Source organism: Pseudophryne corroboree, chromosome 11 (genome assembly GCF_028390025.1).
Source record: "Pseudophryne corroboree isolate aPseCor3 chromosome 11, aPseCor3.hap2, whole genome shotgun sequence".
Lineage (NCBI taxonomy): Eukaryota > Metazoa > Chordata > Amphibia > Anura > Myobatrachidae > Pseudophryne > Pseudophryne corroboree.
Window position 1 is genome coordinate 344,382,896 of NC_086454.1, and position 25,409 is coordinate 344,408,304.

Consider the following 25,409-nt stretch of genomic DNA (forward strand, 5'->3'; position numbering starts at 1 on the left):
CCCACTTTTTCCACATTAGACAGGCAGCATCCCCCTTTTTCCACATTAGACAGGCAGCATCCCCCTTTTTCCATATTAGACAGGCAGAATCCCACTTTTTCCACATTAGACAGGCAGTCCCCCTTTTTCCACATTAGACAGAGTCCCCCTTTATCACACATTAGGCAGGCAGAGTCCCCCTATTTTACTCATTAGGCAGGCAGAGTCCCCCTTTTTGTACACATTAGACAGGCAGTCCCCCTTTTTGTACACATAAGGCAGGGGGAGAGAAGGAGGGAGAGAGAGAGATAGGGAGGGAGAGACTTGCCTGCCGTCGGGGGAGCTGCCACTCTTCCTGTGAGCCCACAGCACGGGGGGAATCACCTCTCTGCTCCTAGAGGATGGCGCCGCGAGACAACAGCGGGGGTGAGTGGGGGAGCAGCTACTCCAGCCAGCGGGGGAGACCACAAGCTAGAGCGCCCGGCAGCCAATCTATATCGCACGCTGACAAGGTTGCCGGGTGCTGCAGCTTGTCGGCTGCACGCCGGTCTCTCTTGTGCGGCACGGCCCTATGCGACGTGTGTGGGCCAGCAGATGCGCTGTGGGCAACGCACCATTGGCCCACACGTAGCTACGGCTATGGCTGTCGTTACAGGTTGTCTCCCATATACAGAATGCTTGGGACCAGAAGTATTTGGGACATCACATTTTTCTGTATCTTGGAATATTTGCATATCATACTGAGATACCCTGCAGACTGTAAGCTTGTGAGCAGGGCCCTCCTACCTCTATGTCTGTTATGACCCTGTCATGTAAATGCACACTGCTTATTCGTTGATGGCGTTCCCAGATCCACCATATGTCTCTAAGCACATAACACACTGTCGGCCATGTCGCCTTGCAGCTGTTCTTCAGTGCAGCTGCTGCTGCTTGCATACGGCCTTATAATAGTCATGTAGTCTGTGTATTTCATCTATATCCAAGTATACGGCTGTTTAGGGACCCAATTTATTGTACAGAGTTGTGTGACCACTGCAGAGCACAATTCCCACACCTGGCAGAGCGTTCCTACCTGGCCTGCTTGTACTGCTTACCTGTGTCTCTGTGAGTGATGGAAGGGGGACGCTCTCCGGAGACCCTGGAGAGAGAGGAAAGGGAACACGGATTATTGAGCTGAGATTACGATTCTCATGACCTACTTTGAGAAAATATATACACATCAATCTTAGACTATAACCGTCTCCGCCGCAGCACTATTAATCCCAGCATGCCCTGACAGCCTTTGTTTCACTTTGTAAAATAACAAGGAATACAAATATATGTATCTGAGCCAACAGCCAGCCTGACGCTTACACCTCCTGGCTAGTCAGGAACATTGTCACCTGTACTCTCGTTATGGGTTCCTCCACTATTGTCTGTGACGAGGTTTATGCCTTGAAGTCTCTGTATATCTATATGATCGAGTCTTATTATTATTATGACCACATCCTACATGTGACGTCGGCAGTGCGTAGCCCATGAAGTACGTCATGTATCGTGCGCTGGCTCAGTGGGTATATAAGGTGTGCGCTGGCTCGGTGATTATATAAGGTGTGCGCTGGCTTGGTGAGTATATAAGGTGTGCGCTGGCTTGGTGAGTATATAAGGTGTGCGCTGGCTTGGTGAGTATATAAGGTGTGCGCTGGCTTGGTGGGTTTATAAGGTGTGCGCTGGCTTGGTGGGTATATAAGGCGTGCGCTGGCTTGGTGGGTATATAAGGCGTGCGCTGGCTTGGTGGGTATATAAGGCGTGCGCTGGCTTGGTGGGTATATAAGGCGTGCGCTGGCTTGGTGGGTATATAAGGCGTGCGCTGGCTTGGTGGGTATATAAGGTGTGTGCTGGTTTGGTGGGTATATAAGGTGTGTGCTGGCTTGGTGGGTATATAAGGTGTGTGCTGGTTTGGTGGGTATATAAGGTGTGCGCTGGCTTGGTGGGTATATAAGGCGTGCGCTGGCTTGGTGGGTATATAAGGTGTGTGCTGGTTTGGTGGGTATATAAGGTGTGCGCAGGCTTGGTGGGTATATAAGGTGTGCGCTGGCTTGGTGGGTATATAAGGCGTGCGCTGGCTTGGTGGGTATATAAGGTGTGTGCTGGTTTGGTGGGTATATAAGGTGTGCGCAGGCTTGGTGGGTATATAAGGTGTGCGCTGGCTTGGTGGGTATATAAGGCGTGCGCTGGCTTGGTGGGTATATAAGGCGTGCGCTGGCTTGGTGGGTATATAAGGCGTGCGCTGGCTTGGTGGGTATATAAGGCGTGCGTTGGCTTGGTGGGTATATAAGGCGTGCGCTGGCTTGGTGGGTATATAAGGCGTGCGCTGGCTTGGTGGGTATATAAGGCGTGCGCTGGCTTGGTGGGTATATAAGGCGTGCGCTGGCTTGGTGGGTATATAAGGCGTGCGCTGGCTTGGTGGGTATATAAGGCGTGCGCTGGCTTGGTGGGTATATAAGTTGTGCTATAAGCCGTCTGCACACATATAACTCGTTGCTGTCATGGGTAAAAGGGGCGATTTATCCGAGTTGCAGAAAGGGAGGATTATCGGCTTTCAGGCCAAGGCCGGAGGTATTCTGACACAGCGCAGTGTGTGACCTGTCTGCGTGCTGCTGTGCTGAAGGTGTACCGTGACTGGACAAATGGCGCCATTGTGAATAACCGACATGGAAACTGCGGAGCACCATGTGCCATTGATGTGAGAGGTGAACGTTGGCTACGAAGGTGCGTCAGGGCCGGCTGACGGGATACAGTGACGCAGCTCACCGTCAGAATGAACCTGGGGGCGACCAGACGTGTGTCTAAAGTGACAGTTCAGTCCGTCTAGCTGCTGTCGGCGGTTACTCTGGCTATTAGCTGGCGGCTAAAATAATAATGTGACTCCACCGTGTATAAATGGACTATGGGGGTAATTCAGACCTGATCACTAGGCAGCCATTTATGCACTGCTGCGATCAGATAATCGCCGCCCATAGGGGAGTGTATTTTAGCTGTGCAAGTGTGCGATCGCATGTGTAGCAGAGCTGTACAAACTGATCTTGTGCAGTCCCTGCGCAGCCCAGGACTTACTCAGCCGCTGCGATCACTTCAGCCTGTCCGGAACCGGAATTGACGTCAGACACCCGCCCTGCAAACGCCTGGACACGCCTGCGTTTTTCCAACCACTCCCAGAAAACGGTCAGTTGCCACCCACAAATGCCTTCTTCGCACAAACCCATCGCTGAGCGACGATCCGCTTTGTACACGTGTGATGGGCCTGCGCATTGCGGTGCATACGCATGCGCAGTTTGTGTCTGATCGCCCGCTGTGCAAAAACGCAGCCTAGCGATCAGGTCTGAATTACCCCCTATGATCTGAGCTTCATGTTAGTCTGTCAGGCATGGGGCATTAGCCTAGCAGCTTGCAGTAAGTACCACTACAGTTAGGAGTACATTTACTAAGCAGTGATAAGAGCGGAGAAGTGAGCCAGTGGAGATATTTCCCCATCAACCAATCAGCAGCTCTGTATCATTTTATAGTATGCAAATTATAGATGTTACTTCAGTGCTGATTGGTTGCCATGGGCAACTTCTCCACTGGCTCACTTCTCTGCTCTTATCACTGCTTAGTAAATGTCCCCCTTACTCACTAGAGTTAACACCTTTACATTGCATTCCACTCCCTCATCCATTGTACAGCGCCACCCTGTCTGAGTCGGCTCCACAAACACCACTCAGCGTTTCACCTATGTATCATACAGACGTTTTATTCAGCAAGATAAGCTCATACAGTACATTGGTTTTTCCAATGGAACCAGGTAGCACATTCCGCCCACACAATTCATCACACCCTCAGTTGGCAGCGCCAGAAGTACATAAGGCCACTGCTATCGAATCAGGGAAATTAGGATGACCAGGCAACATTCTGGATTGTTAGTAGATGTGTCACTTACAGAATATAAATAAAAAAATGAAATAAACATCAGGAACAAAATACTCCTCCCTCAAACAAGAAAAGCCACTCCCACAATCCACTAAACCACACCCATCATATGACTAACCATCCACGAATTCTTACTGTACAATTAAATATCTGATACATTTAATAATACTTGTTATAATCAACTGAAAGGGAGACGTTTGGTTAGTTTAATGTTATCCCGGCTGTATGGCTGGAGAGGTTTTCAGCGTTTATAGGGTCAGAGGTTAATAGTTCCGTTCCCCTGGGCTACTTATGGTGCATTCTTCATTAAAGGCCGGCATTCACCAAAGTTAATGATGTTTCTGGTATTTTAAGTAAGCCGAATGCAATGTAAAGTTTATGATTAACCGATTAACATTAGAATGCATTTTATCCATCCATTAGGAACTAGTGCTAGGGAGATGTACTAAGGTTTGTAAAGAGATAAAGTGGAGAGAGATAAAGTACCAATCCGCTTCCTACAGCTGGCACATGTTCTCAGGGAGTGGTGAAAGGGTTAATCCCTCGGCTGGTTGCAGCGTGATGTGTGGATAAGGTGACACAACGCACCGACACCTATCCTGAGAGGCTGTATTGTATTGTGTCCAAGCGTTCCACACAACAGTATCCCAGCGTCCCGCAGACAAAGGGACACACAATGGTGTCGGCTCAGGATGCAGACTGCATTCTCTGTGAGGTAAACAGTCCTTTGGCCCACGGATGTGCCCATCAGTGTAACAGACGAATACAGACGTTGTGTGTATGAAATCCGTCCTATATGGAAGCGTGTGTGACACCACATTATTCTCAGGGCCACAGGAGCCTCACATGGTTACTCTGGGCCTGGGTCTGCTTCATGCTGACCTGGCTCTACCTTGCCTCAACAGGAGGAGGATGTGGCGGAGCTGAATAGTCTGAGGCCTATGGGTCCGTATAATGATCTCCGCTTATCGCTTTTACGTACCCCAGGCCCATAGACTTCTATTATATAACGCCAGCCACAGCTGGCGTTACCCACCAGGTCCAAGCTTCGGAATGTATCACATTCTGGAGCCCAACACATATGGGAAATGCTGGAAATTTCCGAGAACGCCCAGTTTTTAGATTTTTGCCCGCATTTTTCCTTTAGTACATCCCGCCCAGTGAGCAGACTCTCATACGCATTAAATATGGCGTAAAATAAAATACGTTTTTGGGAGAGTTTTTTTTGTACATTTTCATAATGTAAAATATAATCCACTATCTAAACCAAATATGGCCGCAGCTCTTTTACATAGCGTCACTTTTTACATAAATGTCATTTTGCAACATTTTTAGAACTTTTAGAGCGTAATCCCCAATGTCTCAAGAATTACCTATACCTCTATATATTTCTGCAGGTCACCATCCGTATAAGTGTATTTTCGTTCTCCGCAGCTGCTGGTACTGTGATGATGTCGCACACAGTTGTATGATACTGGCAGTACCTATGCTATGGTGTTGAGAGGTGTCAGCGGTGTGCGATGGAGATCGGTCCACGCGGCAGGTAACTAATCCAGGCTTATTGGGTTATTACCCGGCAGGTCATTGTGGGCGGGATGTATTAACATACATCGCCGCACCTCGCCGGTTACCGCAGCGATGTTGATCGCGTATGTACTAACATATGCGATCAACATCGCGATGCGGTGACGGAGGCCCACCGCGATACCTGTTAGGTGGTCTGCGGGGGGTCTCCGTCACCTCCATGGGGTCCCCACACAGGATAGATGCAGGGAAGCAGCAGCAGGCTGCCCCCGGCGCCTCCTCCTCCCCCCTGCAGCCGGAAGGACGTCCGGCTGCGTTGCTAGTGGGAGGAGGAGATTACCTTCCGGGTCCGGGGCATCATGGAGGAAGGTAAGCTGGGGGGGAGGGGGGTCGGCGTCTGCGGCGGTGTCGGCGGGTTGCGGCGGTCGGCGAAAAGAAGCCCATAGGCTTCTATAGGGTATCGCCATCCAGAGATGGCGATACCCTGGACGCCGAAAACGCGGCGGTAGGTTGTTAGTAAATATGAAAATGCGGTAAAACCCCCGTTTTCGGGGGTTTACCGCATTTTTGCTTTAGTACATCCCGCCCACAGGGTTTATGTAGGTATGGACATGTAACCTGTACAAACCGCTCCGGCCAGGAGCTTATGAGGTAAATGCAGGTAGTGTGCGTGTTAGGGTAGCACACACCTGTAGTATACATTCTGTGGCGGTGGTGGCCCTTTTGTAAGCGGTGGTGACACAGTGGAACTTGTGGTACCTCCGCTGTACGGTCTCTGGTACAGTGCGACACTCAGGGGCAAGGGCGTATCTAGAGAGGAGGGGACCCGTGTTAGTCTCCGGGTGTGAGCCCCTTCCTCTCCTGTCCCGTATCCGACAGCAGCGCTGTTAGTGCTCTGTCTGAGCGCTAGAGACTCTGGCACAGTGCCAGAGACTACAGCGCATGCGCAAGTCTCCGAAAAAATGGTGCGGCGGCCATTTATTTGGAGACCTGCACATGCGCTGTAGATTCTGGCACTGTGCCAGAGTCTCTAGTGCTCAGACAGAGCACTAATAGCGTGCTGCCGGCTATGGGACTCGGGAGAGGAAGGGACCCACACTCGGACACCAGAAAGGTAAGTATGGGTGCAGTATGTGCGGTGTGGGCCCCCTCTGTACCCAGGGGTCCGTGTGCACCGCACACACTGCACCCACAACAGATATGCCAGTGCTCAGGGGCACGTAATGTCTCAATGGAGGACGGATAGAGAAGACGCATGGATAGGCCGAGCGTGCGCACTTGAGTCGGAGGTCACACCGTGATGTCAGCGAACCTGTTTCTCAGGTACTGATGCCCAGATTTATCAAGTCTTGGGGGTACATTTACTAAGCAGTGATAAGAGCTGAGAAGTGAGCCAGTGGAGAAGTTGCCCATGGCAACCAATCAGCACTGAAGTAACATCTATAATTTGCATACTATAAAATGATACAGAGCTGCTGATTGGTTGATGGGGAAATTTCTCCACTGGCTCACTTCTCCGCTCTTATCACTGCTTAGTAAATGTACCCCTTGGAGAGTGATAAATTGCATGGTGATAAAGTACCAACCGATCAGCTGCTGTCATGTTACATACAAGCTGTGTTTGAAAAATGACAGTTAGGAGCTGATTGGTTGATACTTTATCACCGTGCAATTTATCACTCTCCGAGGCTTGATAAATCTGGGCCCCTGCAGCAGAGGGAGAGACCATGCGGAGTGCACAGACAGATATCACCCAGCTCCTGTATTATAGCTGCGGGTCTCCTAAGGGTCCAGCTACACTCGTCATGCTGCGCACTCCTGTGACCGGTGAAGAGGAAGATTTTCTGAGACAACTTCCAGTTTCCTGCGGAAATAAATCCCCTCTGGTATAGAGTTGTCTGTCATATATCTGTAAGGAGGGGATCCGGTCGGGATCCCGGCAATTGAAATACCGACGCCGGAATGCCGACACTGCTCGGAATGTGATGAGCTCTCTAGTAAGAACTTAATGCAAGCATTGTGCCAGTGTCTCGTTGCTTCCGCCTCCATCCTAACGCTCCTGGTATAAGCAAACATCTTATACAAACAGCACGAGGTTGCCAGATACACAGTGAGGCAAAGCATCAACAGCGAGTCATGAGGCACGGTTCTCACAGAGCCTATAACTACCCACGTGGTGCCACCTTCTCTGCCCGCTGGGCAGCTGAGAGATGCGTGACCCCTATACTGTCTTAGATGATAAAACGCAATCTGCACAGATGGGCCCTGCATAGGTGGATGGTCATCTTTCAATGGTACATAGGCCCTGGAGATATATTTGTTAGGGCCAAATGTGGTACATACTGTATACAGCATCAGCTAGATCAGCTGGATGCAGCCGAGGCTGAACAACAGGAGCCCTGTGGAGGAAAGAATATACTGACACCTCATCACCCTCTGTCTCTCCGTTCCTTTCAAACCATATATTAGAAATGTTAACAAACGTAGGGCCTAATTCAGAAATTATCACGGCAGCAATTTTGTTAGCTAATGGGCAAAACCATGTGCAGTGCAGGTGGGGCAGATGTAACGTGCAGAGAGAGTTAGATTTGGGTGGGTTATATTGTTTCTGTGCAGGGTAAATACTGGCTGCTTTATTTTTACACTGCAATTTAGATTTCAGTTTGAACACCCCCCACCCAAATCTAACTCTCTCTGCAAATGTTGGCCCTCATTCCGAGTTGATCGGTCGCAAGGCGAATTTAGCAGAGTTACACACGCTAAGCCGCCGCCTACTGGGAGTGAATCTTAGCTTCTTAAAATTGCGACCGATGTATTCGCAATATTGCGATTACTAACTACTTAGCAGTTTCAGAGTAGCTTCAGACTTACTCTGCCTGTGCGATCAGTTCAGTGCTTGTCGTTCCTGGTTGACGTCACAAACACACCCAGCGTTCGGCCAGGCACTCCCACCGTTTCTCCGGCCACTCCTGCGTTTTTTCCGGAAACGGTAGCGTTTTCAGCCACACGCCCCTGATACGCCGTGTTTCCGCCCAGTAACACCCATTTCCTGTCAATCACATTACGTTCGCCGGAGCGATGAAAAAGCCGTGAGTAAAATTACTTTCTACATAGCAAAGTTACTTGGCGCAGTCGCAGTGCGAACATTGCGCATGCGTACTAAGCGGATTTTCATTGCGATGCGATGAAAAATACCGAGCGAACAACTCGGAATGAGGGCCGTTATATCTGCCCCACCTGCAGTGCACATGGTTTTGCTCATTAGCTAACAAATTTGCTGCTGCGATCAGATCTGAATTACCCCCGTAATCCATATGTATAAAGATGACAATATAACCGTTATTTTGAGGTGTGGTACAAAATATTGACATTCCCAACATCGACACAAGAATACCGACATGGCCATAATGCAGTGAGGTGCGGTGAGGTCAATGGCTGGTGAGGCACTGACTAATACCAGAGTCACAGTTACCCTAACCGCAGTCTAACCCTGTAATGTTGACATTGCAAAGTCATCATGTTCACGGTCGACATTTTGGATGTCAGCATAATAACTATTACACATGTAACGTATCCTCAGTCAACTTTAAACTGTTAGAATTGACGTGACTTAATAATACATGAGGTACTACTGGTCAGAAGGAGGTCACAAGCCATTTAGGCAAGGGGCTACAAGGACTGTAGGACCATCATGAACACACTGGAGGTAACCTGCAACACTTGGAACAGTGAAAACTCTGCTTCGGTTCCGCCGCTCACCACCATTTGCACTAATGTGCCCACAAGGCATAGGTCAGACAGCGGCCTTTGCAGAGGGGTGGAGGTTTGCACAGGCCAAGGGGAGGCCCAGCGCAGAGTGAGGGCATTTCTCAATAGCCACAGTCATAGGTAAAGGGACTGAGAGGCTGCTTTTTGGGGGCAGGGGGCATTTTCAAATTTGCACCAGTTCAGAGCTGGCGGCCTTCAGGTTTCATCCCATACTTTAACTACGGCCCATTTTGTGTCCTTACGTGGCAACACAGCAGAGCGCAGTGGATGAGGACCACTGAAATGAAAGTTGCTGAAGCAGAACGACAATCCGTCTCACACGCGGCTAATGCTGTTCTAGGCCTTTACCACCTTGTGCCCTAAGGCAATCCCTTTTATCTCTATGCACATGAGCCAGTGTTAGCTGTAAGGCGGGTTCTTCACATGTCACCACGTGCGTAGCTGGCTGGGCCACATACCACTGTGGTTGAATCGGGGTAGGTAAGGTATGGAAAGAAGCCGCTCATACAATGGTTAAGTTGTTGTGTTTGTTAAGCTCCGCTATATACTCCCCATAGCAGCAGGACAAGCGTATGACTGTTCAGGGCCCATATACATCACTGGAGTAAATAGACATGTGTAAGGAGCGTGCAATGAAACCATAGATCTTTCTCTAGAGACGTCTGTCTATATACCCAGCAAGTACTGCTTGTGCTCCCAATGTATGGACTCATTATAGGATAATAGGGTCTATCGCTACAGCAACCGTGCTAAGGCCCGTCTCACCCCTCTCAGATCGCCAAAGAGGTGTTACGTCACTAAACAGCGTTTACAGGTTCTCCACATTATTCCTGTCTTCCTCTATTACCATCTATTTACCTCAGCCAGATATTACACAGATCATTGACGTTCTGTCAGAACCCCACTAAAGACCCTCACCCATATACCCCCCGGAGATCTAAGTGCAGAGCTAGACCGGGCGTTCCGGGAGATCAATGGCCTAGTCAGGCAGTCAGAGGAGGAGGTATCTGTCAGCTGTACCTCCAATGCCAGAGCTGGCTGCTGCCTCCTCAGCCCATTACAAACATGGAGGCGCAGCAGCCTGCATCTTCTTCCTAAGGAGGCTGCCGCCCCTCCATGTCAGCGTCCAGCGCACAGTGAGGTGGCATTACGGTTCAAATAAAGACGCTGGATGAGTGACGTTGGGGCAAATTTACTAAAGCGTCTAAAACAGAAATTGGTGATGTTGCCCATAGCAACCAATCAATGATAGACAGCATATGATTGGTTGCTATGGGCAACATCAACTATTCTCTGGCTTAGAAGCTTTAGTAAATATACCCCATTATGTCTCTCAGAGGTTTAGGTGCCCACTAAATCCTGGGTGACCGTCTTGGTTAGCACCTGCCCTGTCTGCGCTTCTAGGGCCAAATGCAATCACCTGCGCGTTACGCCAAAGTGCTGAGATTTCACTGACTTAACTGATTAAAAGCACCAAATTGTTTTTATTTTTGCAATATAGGTTTAATGAAAACACCAGAAGAACATACATAGGGTGTAAAGCAGTCCGAGGATAGGGCACCATTACCCCAAAGTGTTTTTGGCGTAAAACCAACCAAGGTTCGCCAATAAGAAACAAATTCATATCATGCAGCCAAATCTACCTGCAAGCTATTACACATGGCCCCTAGCTGGACCTCTATCTTATACTTTATCCTAGTGTAGCATACGTTACTGCAGGTGGAGCACTCTTTATTGTGATTGATGGACAATGGGGGTCATTCCGAGTTGACCGTAGCTGTGCTAAATTTAGCACAGCTACGATCATTCACACTGACATGTGTGGGGGGGGGGGGGGGACGCCCCGCATGTCAGTGCCTCCCCCCCCCCCCCCCCCCGCAGAAGTGCAAAGGCATCGCACAGCGGCGATGCCTTTGCACTTCCAGAGTAGCTCCCAACCAGCGCAGCTTTAGCGTGCTGGCCGGGAGCTACTCGTCGCTCTACGGCCCGCAGCGGCTGCGTGTAATGTCACGCAGCCGCCGCGGACCGCCCCCCTTTCCCCAACGGTCCGGCCACGCCTGCGTTGGCCGGAGCGCGCCCCCTAACTGGCGGCTTAACGCTGCCATCCAGCCCCCTTCCGCCCAGCGACCGCCTCTGTCTCAGAGGCGATCGCTAGCCTACGATGGCTGTCATGCGCTGGCGCACTGCCGCGCCGGCGCATGCGCACTTCCGACCCAATCGCTGCGCTGCGAGAAACTGCAGCGAGCGATCAGGTTGGAATGACCCCCAATATCCTCTAGAGATCTTCTCTGACATTACAGAACTGTCATTTAGGTTAATTACAAAACCTTTTCAGAACCAAGCTTCACCATTTACTGCAATAAACCCTGCTCCATCTGTGTGCAAAATAAGCATCAGTGAAGGGGCACTGCAGATTGTTGGGCAATATAGCCCAATACAGTATGGGGTGGTACCGGGTACTTAGTGCCAGGGTAACACCTGACTCAGGTAATGCTTAGGACCAGGTATGTGTAGTCTGCTATTATGTCATGTAATGATGTCACTATTATACACGGCGGTACTGTTGTGTTTTAGTCTGCGGTAACTGTTTTCTCATAGCAACCTGGTATATAAACACAGAAAACTGTTGTATTATATTGAAAAAAAATGTGATCTGTGCCATTAATTAACAAGCTGTCAGACTGGTCCGGGCAGCTAACGAAAGAAAACAGCACAATCAAAGCTAATTAAGTGCAATTATATATAATGCAGAGCAATAGGCCGCACGTGCTGGGAGACTGGGAGACGTGGAACGCATCCAGCCAGCAGAGTCCGGCAAGAATGCTCTTCATAGACATCGGAGCCTCCATAACCGTACATTATTATTACATGTGACATGATCACATGTGACGTATTGGCGGGGTACTCAGTGCTTATGTCCCTGTAGATTCTGAAGCGACATATAACGGCTTAATGCAGGGCCGGATTAAGCCTGGGGGTCCCCGGTGGAAGGTGTATATTAAATTGTGCATATCTCCCAACATGACCCATTCCAGGAGGGACACAATGCTCTCTACCTGGACTTCCCTCTTAATATATGACTGGCGTCACCTGTGTTGAACAATTTCATTAATAAGATAGGTATTTCATCACAGGTGATTGCAGTCATAAATGAAGAGGGAAGTTCAGGTAGAGAGCATTTTGTCCCTTCTGGAATGGGTCATGGTGGGCGGTACAGATTGTGTATATTAAATTTAAACCAATGGTGTATATTAGATTTAATCTAATAGTTTAATAATGCCTGGGCACTGTTTATAGCTCCACCTAATTGAAAGGCAACTATTTTATAAAATGTTTTTGTAGTGTAATAAAGACAACTTAAACATCCTTAAAATACACATAGAAAAATAAAATATATTATCTTGTCACATGCAAGAATAGCAGCAACCTCTGTACTACTTACGCACTGGGACAGGACTCAGGAGGACTCTCTGTGTGTCTTTATCTCTAGACACAAATGGTTTAGTAGCATAAAAGTATACACAGGACTGAGGAATCTAGGCAGGGATGAGGATAAGCTGGAATCCCTGTGTTACTTTCAGCTCTCTCCGCCCTCCTATCTCTCCTCCGGTCAGAATGCTCTGTCAGTAGCTCATGATACCCCTGATATTCCTGTGTCTGTGCCTGCACTGCATACTGTCCTGCTCACATTCTGGCTCTCGCATTGAGGGAAAGCTAGTGATATCAGTGTGCTTTGGTTGGGGGGCCCCTGAAAAAAGGGGGGCCTGGGGTACAGTATGCCCAGCATCCCCGCCTTAAACTGGCTATGGTTTAATCAGTAATCGGTGTGACAGCTCACAGCCAGCCCTGATCTTCCAGGTGCCGGCCCGGAGTTTCTTCTTCCGTTTCTTTCTATTCCCCATGTCTGGGAGTCTGTGATGGGATCCCCATAATGACAAGTGTTGGAGGGGAGTTGGACAATCCTAGGAATATAGTAGAGCTGTCCCGGATTTAGTGCAGCCCACCTGGAGGTAATGAGTGTGACAATAGACCCATCCCCTGTCATCTACTCTTCTGTCTGGATGTATTGTCCACCTAGTGCCTCAGGCTCAATGTGTCCTAATAAGGATTCTGCACCTGGGCCATTGTGCATGCACTCCTATATTCATAAGATATGTGACTGCGTATCATATAATGGGAGAGGTAGGCAGCATTCTGGGACTTGTAGTACTACATCAGCTGAAGAGCTGTAGGTTGTGTTAGCCTTATGCCCCCTATGTACACCCTTACTTCCATAACATAACGATGAGAGTGACGCTGTATAATGTATACATCAGCATATGTGAGTATATGTATAATGTATACATCAGCATATGTGAGTATATCTATAATGTATACATCAGCATACTGAGTATATGTATAATGTATACATCAGCATATGTGAGTATATCTATAATGTATACATCAGCATATGTGAGTATATGTATAATTTATACATCAGCATATGTGAGTATATGTATAATGTATACAACAGCATACGTGAGTATATGTATAATGTATACATCAGCATATGTGAGTATATGTATAATGTATACATCAGCAGACATGAGTATATGTATAATATATACAGCAGCATACATGAGTATATGTATAAAGTATACATCAGCAGACATGAGTATATGTATAATGTATACACCAGCATACGTGAGTATATGTATAATGTATACATCAGCATATGTGAGTATATGTATAATGTATACATCAGCAGACATGAGTATATGTATAATGTATACACCAGCATATGTGAGTATATGTATAATGTATACATCAGCAGACATGAGTATATGTATAATGTATACAGCAGCATACATGAGTATATGTATAAAGTATACATCAGCAGACATGAGTATATGTATAATGTATACACCAGCATATGTGAGTATATGTATAATGTATACATCAGCAGACATGAGTATATGTATAATGTATACAGCAGCATACATGAGTATATGTATAAAGTATACATCAGCAGACATGAGTATATGTATAAAGTATACATCAGCAGACATGAGTATATGTATAAAGTATACATCAGCAGACATGAGTATATGTATAATGTATACAGCAGCATATGTGAGTATATGTATAATGTATACAGCAGCATATGTGAGTATATGTATAATGTATACATCAGCAGACATGAGTATATGTATAATGTAAACACCAGCATATGTGAGTATATGTATAATGTATACATCAGCAGACATGAGTATATGTATAATGTATACACCAGCATATGTGAGTATATGTATAATGTATACACCAGCATATGTGAGTATATGTGTACGGAAATACAGCCAAGCTCTTGTTGCATGGTGGAATGTCTGGATGTGACTGATGCTTGGTGCTGAGTGTGCACCTTACTATAGTGTAGGAGTCAGTAGAAATCCTGCTGAATAGATGTTATCCTGTTATTATCTCCTTATTACAGATCACTTGGGATGGAAATGATGCAGAACACTGTTCTTCCAGTTTGTAACTTGAACGGTAAAAGCGCAGCGTTCTTCACGGTCACCGAAACAGAGCAGGTATTCCAGCTCTACATTCCAACCATGTACAGTGAGGGCAGCACGGATGGTGTAGTGGTTAGCATTACTGCCTCACAGCAGTGAGGTCATGGGTTCCACTCCCACCATGGCCCTAACTGTGTGGAGTTTGTATATTCTCTCCATGCTCGCGTGGGTCTCCTCCCGCAATCCAAAAATATATGGGTAGGGTAATTGGCTCCCAACAAAACTGAAACCTATTGTGAATGTGTATGCGTGTACATGTGGTAGGAAATGGGATCCGGTCTCTAAGTCGACGGTAACTAGGTTCAACAGGGTCTCTAGGTCGACAGGTCAAAAGGTCGACACGAGTTTTTCACAAATGTTTTTTTTTTTTGATCGATTTCATACTTTACGATCTGCGCGGACTACGATTGGGAATAGTAACCTGTGCCGAGCGCAGCGGCGTGAGGCACCTTTCCCATGCGAGGGGACACGGTGCACTAATTGGGGTTCCCGGTCACTGTACGGAGAAAACGACACCAGAAAAACATTAAAAACTCATGTCGACCTTTTGACCTGTCGACCTACACCATGTCGACCTAGAGACCCTGTCAACCTAGATACCGTCGACCTACTTACTGTCGACCTAGTTACTATCGACCTTGCATACCACACCCGTAAGAAATATAGATTGTAAGCTCCACTGGGGCAGGTACTGATGTGACTGGATAAATACTCTCTGTAAAGCGCTGCGGAATATGTGTGCGCTATTTAAATAACTGATGATAATAATAATTATATATACAAGCTCTCACCGCTACAATCCATTCTGAATGCAGCTGCGAGGCTAATCTTCCTCGCTAGACGTTCATCGTCTGCAGATCCGCTCTGTCAGTCCCTCCATTGGTTACCGGTATTTATCCGTATTCAATATAAAACACTTTTACTGACATACAAGGCCATTATCCAAACTGCACCAACATACATCTCCTCACTCATCTCAAAATATCTCCCTACCAGACCCCTCCGCTCTGCACATGATCTGTGTCTCTCATCCACACGCATTACTTGTTCACACTCAAAATTACAGGACTTTATCCGGGCTGCACCCTCTGTGGAATGCACTCCCCCGCACAATAAGACTTGCCTCTAGTCTCCAAACCTTTAAACGTTCCCTGAAAACTCACCTCTTCAGACAAGCCTATCAAATTCCAGACCCACCCACATAACCTTCAGTGCTTCCCTATCTAATTACACCCTCTCTGTACAGTCCACATGACATCACATATCTTGTCTTTCTTTACTCTCACACCCTCCTGACCCTTGGCCAACATCACTGGGTGACCTTATCATACAACCCATTAAGAACCTAGCAATCTGGTGGACCAATATGCAATAGGTAGCATCTATCCTTGTGTATCAATGCCTATTCCTATAGATTGTAAGCTTGCGAGCAGGGCCTTCCTACCTCAATGTCTGTCTGTTTTTACCCAATTCTGTTTTATTACTGTTGTTCTAATTGTAAAGCGCAACGGAATATGCTGCGCTATATAAGACAATGTTAATAAATAAATAAACCAGCACACAGAAGACCCATAGCTGCCTGTACTCCAGATTAAGGACTGGGGGTTAGAGTCCCGCTTGGGTCTCAATCTTGTATTTTGCACCTGATCCACAAGCTGCGCTTCTGTCTTCTTGTAGCTATAGTCCCAGCAGCTTAGTAATTATCCAGACCAGCAGCACGCAACCAACTACAAAACTGGCAATGCCGAAACATCATTACACCTAAACTCTCACATTTCCCGCCCTGGAACAGGAACGTCTAGAAGAAGGGTGTCTTAGTTGCTCGGAAAGTCATTTGGAAGTTGCTAAGTACTGTATTTTTGCCAAAGCCCGACCACATGACAAGCAGGCACGATTTACCATTCGCTGCCCCCCCACATGCTATATTTGCAGCCCCTTCTCAGTAACGTACCTCTCTGTAGTGCCATCCTGCCCCCAGTGCCATCTGTATAAAATAAATAAGTAATGACCACATCCAGTTGTATTATTAATTACTAATATTACTGATTAGCATACAGTACATAACAATGATGTATGGCAGAACAGTGAGACAAGGGGACAGCACCTGACATTGCAATACTGAAGCAGTCACTGTGGCCTAGAACGCTTCTTGCAGATCTGGACCTTTATTGCAGTCCCTGTAGCTGGATTTACTGATGGACTGGAATAAACCAGACCCATTACACAATCATATAGCGCATAGAGTGACGGTATAATGTGCACATCAGCCACCATTACACGATCATATAGCGCATAGAGTGACGGTATAATGTGCACATCAGCCACCATTACACAATCATATAGTGCATACAGTGACGGCATAATGTGTACATCGGCCACCATTACACAATCATATAGTGCATACAGTGACGGTATAATGTGCACATCAGCCACCATTACACAATCATATAGTGCATAGAGTGACGGCATAATGTGCACATCAGCCACCATTACACAATCATATAGTGCATACAGTGACGGCATAATGTGCACATCAGCCACCATTACACAATCATATAGTGCATACAGTGACGGTATAATGTGCACATCAGCCACCATTACACAATCATATAGTGCATAGAGTGACGGTATAATGTGCACATCAGCCACCATTACACAATCATATAGTGCATACAGTGACGGTACATCAGCCACCATTACACAATCATATAGTGCATACAGTGACGGTATAATGTGCACATCAGCCACCATTACACAATCATATAGTGCATACAGTGACGGTATAATGTACACATCAGCCACCATTACACAATCATATAGTGCATACAGTGACGGCATAATGTGCACATCAGCCACCATTACACAATCATATAGTGCATACAGTGACGGTACATCAGCCACCATTACACAATCATATAGTGCATACAGTGACGGTACATCAGCCACCATTACACAATCATATAGTGCATACAGTGACGGCATAATGTGCACATCAGCCACCATTACACAATCATATAGTGCATACAGTGACGGCATAATGTGCACATCAGCCACCATTACACAATCATATAGTGCATACAGTGACGGCATAATGTGCACATCAGCCACCATTACACAATCATATAGTGCATACAGTGACGGCATAATGTGCACATCAGCCACCATTACACAATCATATAGCGCATAGAGTGACGGTATAATGTGCACATCAGCCACCATTACACAATCATATAGTGCATACAGTGACGGCATAATGTGCACATCAGCCACCATTACACAATCATATAGTGCATACAGTGACGGCATAATGTGCACATCAGCCACCATTACACAATCATATAGTGCATACAGTGACGGTATAATGTGCACATCAGCCACCATTACACAATCATATAGTGCATACAGTGACGGCATAATGTGCACATCAGCCACCATTACACAATCATATAGTGCATACAGTGACGGCATAATGTGCACATCAGCCACCATTACACAATCATATAGTGCATACAGTGACGGTATAATGTGCACATCAGCCACCATTACACAATCATATAGTGCATACAGTGACGGTATAATGTGCACATCAGCCACCATTACACAATCATATAGTGCATACAGTGACGGCATAATGTGCACATCAGCCACCATTACACAATCATATAGTGCATACAGTGACGGTATAATGTGCACATCAGCCACCATTACACAATCATATAGTGCATAGAGTGACGGTATAATGTGCACATCAGCCACCATTACACAATCATATAGTGCATACAGTGACGGCATAATGTGCACATCAGCCACCATTACACAATCATATAGCGCATAGAGTGACGGTATAATGTGCACATCAGCCACCATTACACAATCATATAGTGCATACAGTGACGGCATAATGTGCACATCAGCCACCATTACACAATCATATAGTGCATACAGTGACAGCATAATGTGCACATCAGCCACCACTACACAATCATATAGTGCATACAGTGACGGCATAATGTGCACATCAGCCACCATTACACAATCATATAGTGCATACAGTGACGGTATAATGTGCACATCAGCCACCATTACACAATCATATAGTGCATACAGTGACGGTATAATGTACACATCAGCCACCATTACACAATCATATAGTGCATACAGTGACGGCATAATGTGCACATCAGCCACCATTACACAATCATATAGTGCATACAGTGACGGTACATCAGCCACCATTACACAATCATATAGTGCATACAGTGACGGTACATCAGCCACCATTACACAATCATATAGTGCATACAGTGACGGCATAATGTGCACATCAGCCACCATTACACAATCATATAGTGCATACAGTGACGGCATAATGTGCACATCAGCCACCATTACACAATCATATAGTGCATACAGTGACGGCATAATGTGCACATCAGCCACCATTACACAATCATATAGTGCATACAGTGACGGTACATCAGCCACCATTACACAATCATATAGTGCATACAGTGACGGCATAATGTGCACATCAGCCACCATTACACAATCATATAGTGCATACAGTGACGGCATAATGTGCACATCAGCCACCACTACACAATCATATAGTGCATACAGTGACGGCATAATGTGCACATCAGCCACCATTACACAATCATATAGTGCATACAGTGACGGTACATCAGCCACCATTACACAATCATATAGTGCATACAGTGACGGCATAATGTGCACATCAGCCACCATTACACAATCATATAGTGCATACAGTGACGGCATAATGTGCACATCAGCCACCATTACAGAACGCCTCACATGATGTCATGAGCAATATGGGACATATTATATCTCACAAATACTCTACATGGCTGAAATAGCAGCACCCAGAACACATTACAGCTTTACAGATGTACAGAGCAGAGCGCACTGGGCTACCAAGCTTTACAGATGTACTGAGCAGAGCGCACTGGGCTACCAAGCTTTACAGATGTACAGAGCAGAGCGCACTGGGCTACCAAGCTCTACAGATGTACAGAGCAGAGCGCACTGGGCTACCAAGCTCTACAGATGTACAGAGCAGAGCGCACTGGGCTACCAAGCTCTACAGATGTACAGAGCAGAGCGCACTGGGCTATCCAGCTTTACAGATGTACAGAGCAGAGCGCACTGGGCTACCAAGCTCTACAGATGTACAGAGCAGAGCGCACTGGGCTATCAGTCTCTACAGATGTACTGAGCAGAGCGCACTGGGCTACCAAGCTTTACAGATGTACTGAGCAGAGCGCACTGGGCTACCAAGCTTTACAGATGTACAGAGCAGAGCGCACTGGGCTACCAAGCTCTACAGATGTACAGAGCAGAGCGCACTGGGCTACCAAGCTCTACAGATGTACAGAGCAGAGCGCACTGGGCTACCAAGCTTTACAGATGTACAGAGCAGAGCGCACTGGGCTACCAAGCTTTACAGATGTACAGAGCAGAGCGCACTGGGCTACCAAGCTCTACAGATGTGCAGAGCGCACTGGGCTACCAAGCTCTACAGATGTACAGAGCAGAGCGCACTGGGCTACCAAGCTTTACAGATGTACAGAGCAGAGCGCACTGGGCTATCCGGCTTTACAGATGTACAGAGCAGAGCGCACTGGGCTACCAAGCTTTACAGATGTACAGAGCAGAGCGCACTGGGCTACCGAGCTCTACAGATGTACAGAGCAGAGCGCACTGGGGTATCAAGCTTTACAGATGTACAGAGCAGAGCGCACTGGGCTATAGGATCTACAGATGTACAGAGCAGAGCGCACTGGGCTATAGGCTCTACAGATGTACAGAGCAGAGCGCACTGGGCTATAGGATCTACAGATGTACAGAGCAGAGCGCACTGGGCTATAGGCTCTACAGATGTACAGAGCAGAGCGCACTGTGACACAGCAGCTGACACAGGTGACATATTTATGCCACAATATTAAAATATTCTAATACATAAAAGCAGAATAATTACTAAACCTCAGAACACTCCATACACACCGTGCACGGCCCCTAATGTGTGTATTGCAGTAATGTCACTGCCTGCATCTGTCTTATGTGAGGAGTTCTGCACCGTTATCTATAATCAGTGTGACACGCTCAGCCTAGTACTGTGTCACACACACGTGTGTAGTCAGACACATGCTGGGAATTGTTGTGCAGAGCGGTCTGAGTGACACTAGTCTGATTAACATAAAAATGTAAAGTGCGGTGAGATGTACACTGTCAGCAGCAATGCTTGCGACGTATATGAATGATACGTATTACACACACACACACACACACACACAGGCTGTCGGACACACATCTGTCTTGCACACTGCAGCAGGAGCTGGGTGGAGGGGATGTAACTGTGGATCCTGCGTCGGGTTGCTGCGTGGCGCATGCTGCAGACTGTAAACAACGGGCAGGTGCAGAGATGAGCTCCTGGCACCGACATCCACACACAACAAGCCAGGGAGAGCGCAGAGGTGCGGGGTCACTGGCGGAGAGGTGTACAGCTTGCCCAAGCAGGTGTAGCTGTGTGATCACAGCAATAGAGACAGGTGTGCAGATATCCTTCCAGCACAGTAACATGGTATGCGCCCCGCAGGTAACGGTACATCACACACTTCCTGTGCTTTGGGGCAGGTGGGGTCATTGACCTCATATGCTACATAAGCAGCGAGCATTAAAAAAAGATATTTGGAAAGAAAACAGTATTCAATACTTTCAGTGAGGTAACATCATTTAGCCAAGGGACCAATGGGAGCAATTGGTGCAGCAGCGTCTGAGAACAAGCAGTCTGCCCTGCTTGAAGTCAGGTGTCACTGTAGCCGCTGTCTATATACCATGTCTTTCAAACCCTGCTCCCACTACCATGGTCTATATTTGCCAATTTAAGTAAAAGGTAAGCAGCCTGCTCTTCCAGCTGCTACAGGTACTAGTATGCACCAAGGGCATGGTGGTACATGTAGTTCCACAAGCAGTTATACGCTTTACTTTAGTTCTACCTCTGTCTATGCTTAAACCCAAGTATATTACATCTAAACCATTATTGCCGGATGCCCTGAGCACAATATGGCCTTAGTGCATTCCTTCTCCTGCTCATGTACACTATTACACCAGTGACATGATGTCCTTATTACACGCGCAGGAATAGTGCGAGATAACAGTGTGACTTGTACTGTGCCCCTGTGACATCCGGGGGTAATTACACTGCTGCTAATTCCTATGTCCCATGTCCTCCTGTACCTTAAGGGGGAGAGAGATATCAAACCTTGGAGAGAGATAAACTAAGGGTCTATAAACAAAGCCTTGGATGTGGATAAAGTGGAGAGAGATAAAGTAGCGGCCAATCAGCTCCTAGCTGCCGTGTCACAGGCTGGGTTTGAAAAATGACAGTTAGGACTCGGAGCTGGTTCGTACTATCTCCACTTTCTATCCAAGATTTGATACATCTCACCTTAAGTGCCTCATTATAGTAATACTAATGCCTATTCCCCATGTTCTCCCAGCCCAGTGCCCCTGTGCCCTCTGCGGTGTAATCACACTCTGCCTGTGCCTATCCCATGCTCTCCCCAGTGCCCCATTACCCTCAGGGGTGTAATTACACTCCTCCTAATACCTGTGCATTGTATTCCCTATGTACCCAATGTAGTGTACCCTTCCCCAATGCCTGTGCCCAATGTTCTCCCCAGTGCCCCTGTGCCCTCTGCGGTGTAATCACACTCTGCCTGATGCCACTGCCCATGTTCTCCCCTGTGCCCCATTACCCTTCCCCAATGCCTGTGCCCAATGTTCTCCCCAGTGCCCCATGTTCCCCCTACACTCCTCATAATACCTATGCATTGTATTCCCTATGTACCCCATGTAGTGTACCCTTCCCCCAATGCCTGTGCCCCATGCTCTCCCCAGTGCCCCGTTACCCTTCCCCAATGCCTGTGCCCCATGTTCTCCCTGCCCAGTGCCCCTGTGCCCTCTGCGGTGTAATCACACTCTGCCTGATGTCACTGCCCATGCTCTCCCCTGTGCCCCAATACCCTTCCCCAATGCACAGAGCACCTGCACCTTGCCCCCCAGCTCTGATCCCCTCCTCTCCCTCTCTCCTGTTAGATTGCAAGCTCTTGGACCCATGCCCCTGGACGGGAGTACACGCCGCGCAATGCATCACTCACCCCTGGGCTCCGGCAGCACCGTGACCGTCCCATCCCGGTGCAGGAGAAGCGAGGCTGGATCCCGGATCCTGCTGCTGGCGGCCCCCCGGGACCCCTCGGCCAGCCCCCGGGCACACTGGTAGCACACGGCCCACGCCTGCTCCTCGTTGATGGGCTGCTCGTAGGATTTCAGCACCTGCTCCAGGGACAGCTCCCCCGGTCCCCCGGAGATCCCCCCGCCGCCGCCGCCGCCGCTGCTGGTCGCTTTGGCCATCCGGGAGGCTCCATCACCGGGCGCACACCGCAGGGAGGCTCTCCATCACAAGGCTCCTGCCCAGGAGAGCTCCGGTGCAGGGGAGGAGGAGGCACCGCCTTCTGCTATCCCTCCTACCGGGCCCGTGTCATCAGCAGGGAGGGGTGAGAGGCGGCTGCGCTGCGGCCGGGGAAGGGCAGCGGGGCGGGGGGTGCGGAGTGCTGACAGCGGGGTATAAGGGCAGGTGCTGCTATGGAGGAGGGTGGGTCCTGCACCATGCATGGGGGGGGGGGGGGAGACAGCCAGGTGCCAGGGAGAGACAGCCAGGGGCATGTGAGAGACAGACAGGTGCCAGGGAGAGACAGCCAGGGGCATGGGAGAGACAGGTGCCAGGAAGAGACAGCCAGGGGCATGGGAGAGACAGGTGCCAGGGAGAGACAGCCAGGGGTATGGGAGAGATAGGTGCCAGGAAGAGACAGCCAGGGGCATGGGAGAGACAGGTGCCAGGAAGAGACAGCCAGGGGCATGGGAGAGACAGGTGCCAGGAAGAGACAGCCAGGGGCATGGGAGAGACAGGTGCCAGGGAGAGACAGCCAGGGGTATGGGAGAGATAGGTGCCAGGAAGAGACAGCCAGGGGCATGGGAGAGACAGGTGCCAGGAAGAGACAGCCAGGGGCATGGGAGAGACAGGTGCCAGGGAGAGACAGCCAGGGGTATGGGAGAGATAGGTGCCAGGAAGAGACAGCCAGGGGCATGGGAGAGACAGGTGCCAGGAAGAGACAGCCAGGGGCATGGGAGAGACAGGTGCCAGGGAGAGACAGCCAGGGGCATGTGAGAGACAGACAGGTGCCAGGGAGAGACAACCAGGGGCATGTGAGAGACAGACACCAGGGACCAAGGAGAGACAGCCAGGGGCATGGGAGAGACAGACAGGTGCCAGGGAGAGACAGCCAGGGGTATGTGAGAGACAGACAGGTGCCAGGGAGAGACAGCCAGGGGCATGTTAGAGACACCAGGTACGAAGGAGAGACAGACAGGTGCCTGGGACAGACAGCCAGGGGCATGTGAGAGACAGACACCAGGGACCAAGGAGAGACAGACAGGTGCCAGAGAGAGACAGCCAGGGGCATGTGAGAGACAGACACCAGGTACCAAGGAGAGACAGCCAGGGGCATGTGAGAGACAGACACCAGGTACCAAGGAGAGACAGCCTGGGGCATGTGAGAAACAGACACCAGGTACCAAGGACAGACAGCCAGGGGCATGTGAGAGACAGACACCAGGGACTAAGGAGAGACAGACAGGTGCCAGGGAGAGACAGCCAGGGGCATGTGACTGACAGACAGGGGCATGTGAGAGACAGACAGGTGCCAGGGAGAGACAGCCAGGGGCATGTGAGAGACAGACGCCAGGTACCAAGGAGAGACAGCCAGGTGCCAGGGAGAAACAGCCAGGGGCATGTGAGACAGACACCAGGGACCAAGGAGAGACAGACAGGGGCATGGGAGAGACAGACACCAGGGACCAAGGAGAGACAGACAGGTGCCAGGGAGAGACAGTCAGGGGCATGTGACTGACAGCCAGGGGCATGGGAGAGACAGACAGGTGCCAGGGAGAGACAGCCAGGGGCAAGAGAGAGACAGCCAGGGGCATGGGAGAGACAGACACCAGGTACCAAGGAGAGACAGACAGGTGCCAGGGAGAGACAGCCAGGGGCATGAGAGATACAGACAGTGGCATGTGGGAGACAGACAGTTGCATGTGAGTGACAAGACAGGTGCATTTGGGTGACAGACACCAGGTCTCAGGGAGAGACAGCCGTGTGAGTGACAGACGCCAGGTGCATGTGAGTGACAGGCGCCAGGGAGGGACAGGTGCATGTGAGTGACAGACCTCAGGGAGGGACAGGTGCATGTGAGTGACAGACCTCAGGAAGGGACAGGTGCATGTGAGTGACAGACCTCAGTCCTCAGAGATGGACAGGTGCATGTGAGTGACAGACCTCAGTCCTCAGAGAGGGACAGGTGCATGTGAGTGACAGACATCAGTCCTCCGGGAGGGACAGGTGCATGTGAGTGACAGACCTCAGTCCTCAGAGAGGGACAGGTGCATGTGAGTGACACACATCAGTCCTCCGGGAGGGACAGGTGCATGTGAGTGACAGACCTCAGGGAGGGACAGGTGCATGTGAGTGACAGACCTCAGGAAGGGACAGGTGCATGT

At 48.8% G+C, this 25,409-nt stretch overlaps 1 protein-coding gene across 1 annotated transcript in view; it reads right to left on the reverse strand.

Moving 5' to 3' along the window:
* SPIRE2 (spire type actin nucleation factor 2) overlaps positions 1-23,389 on the reverse strand; it is a 45,062-nt gene extending 21,673 nt beyond the window's left edge. The window contains exons 1-2 of the mRNA XM_063945939.1: positions 22,955-23,389; positions 1,074-1,117 (exon numbers count right to left, since the gene is read on the reverse strand). Of these exons, the coding sequence (XP_063802009.1) occupies positions 1,074-1,117; positions 22,955-23,207 (297 nt within the window). The 5' untranslated portion in view covers positions 23,208-23,389. The remainder of the gene's footprint in view (positions 1-1,073; positions 1,118-22,954) is intronic.
* Between the last annotated feature and the right edge of the window lie 2,020 nt (positions 23,390-25,409).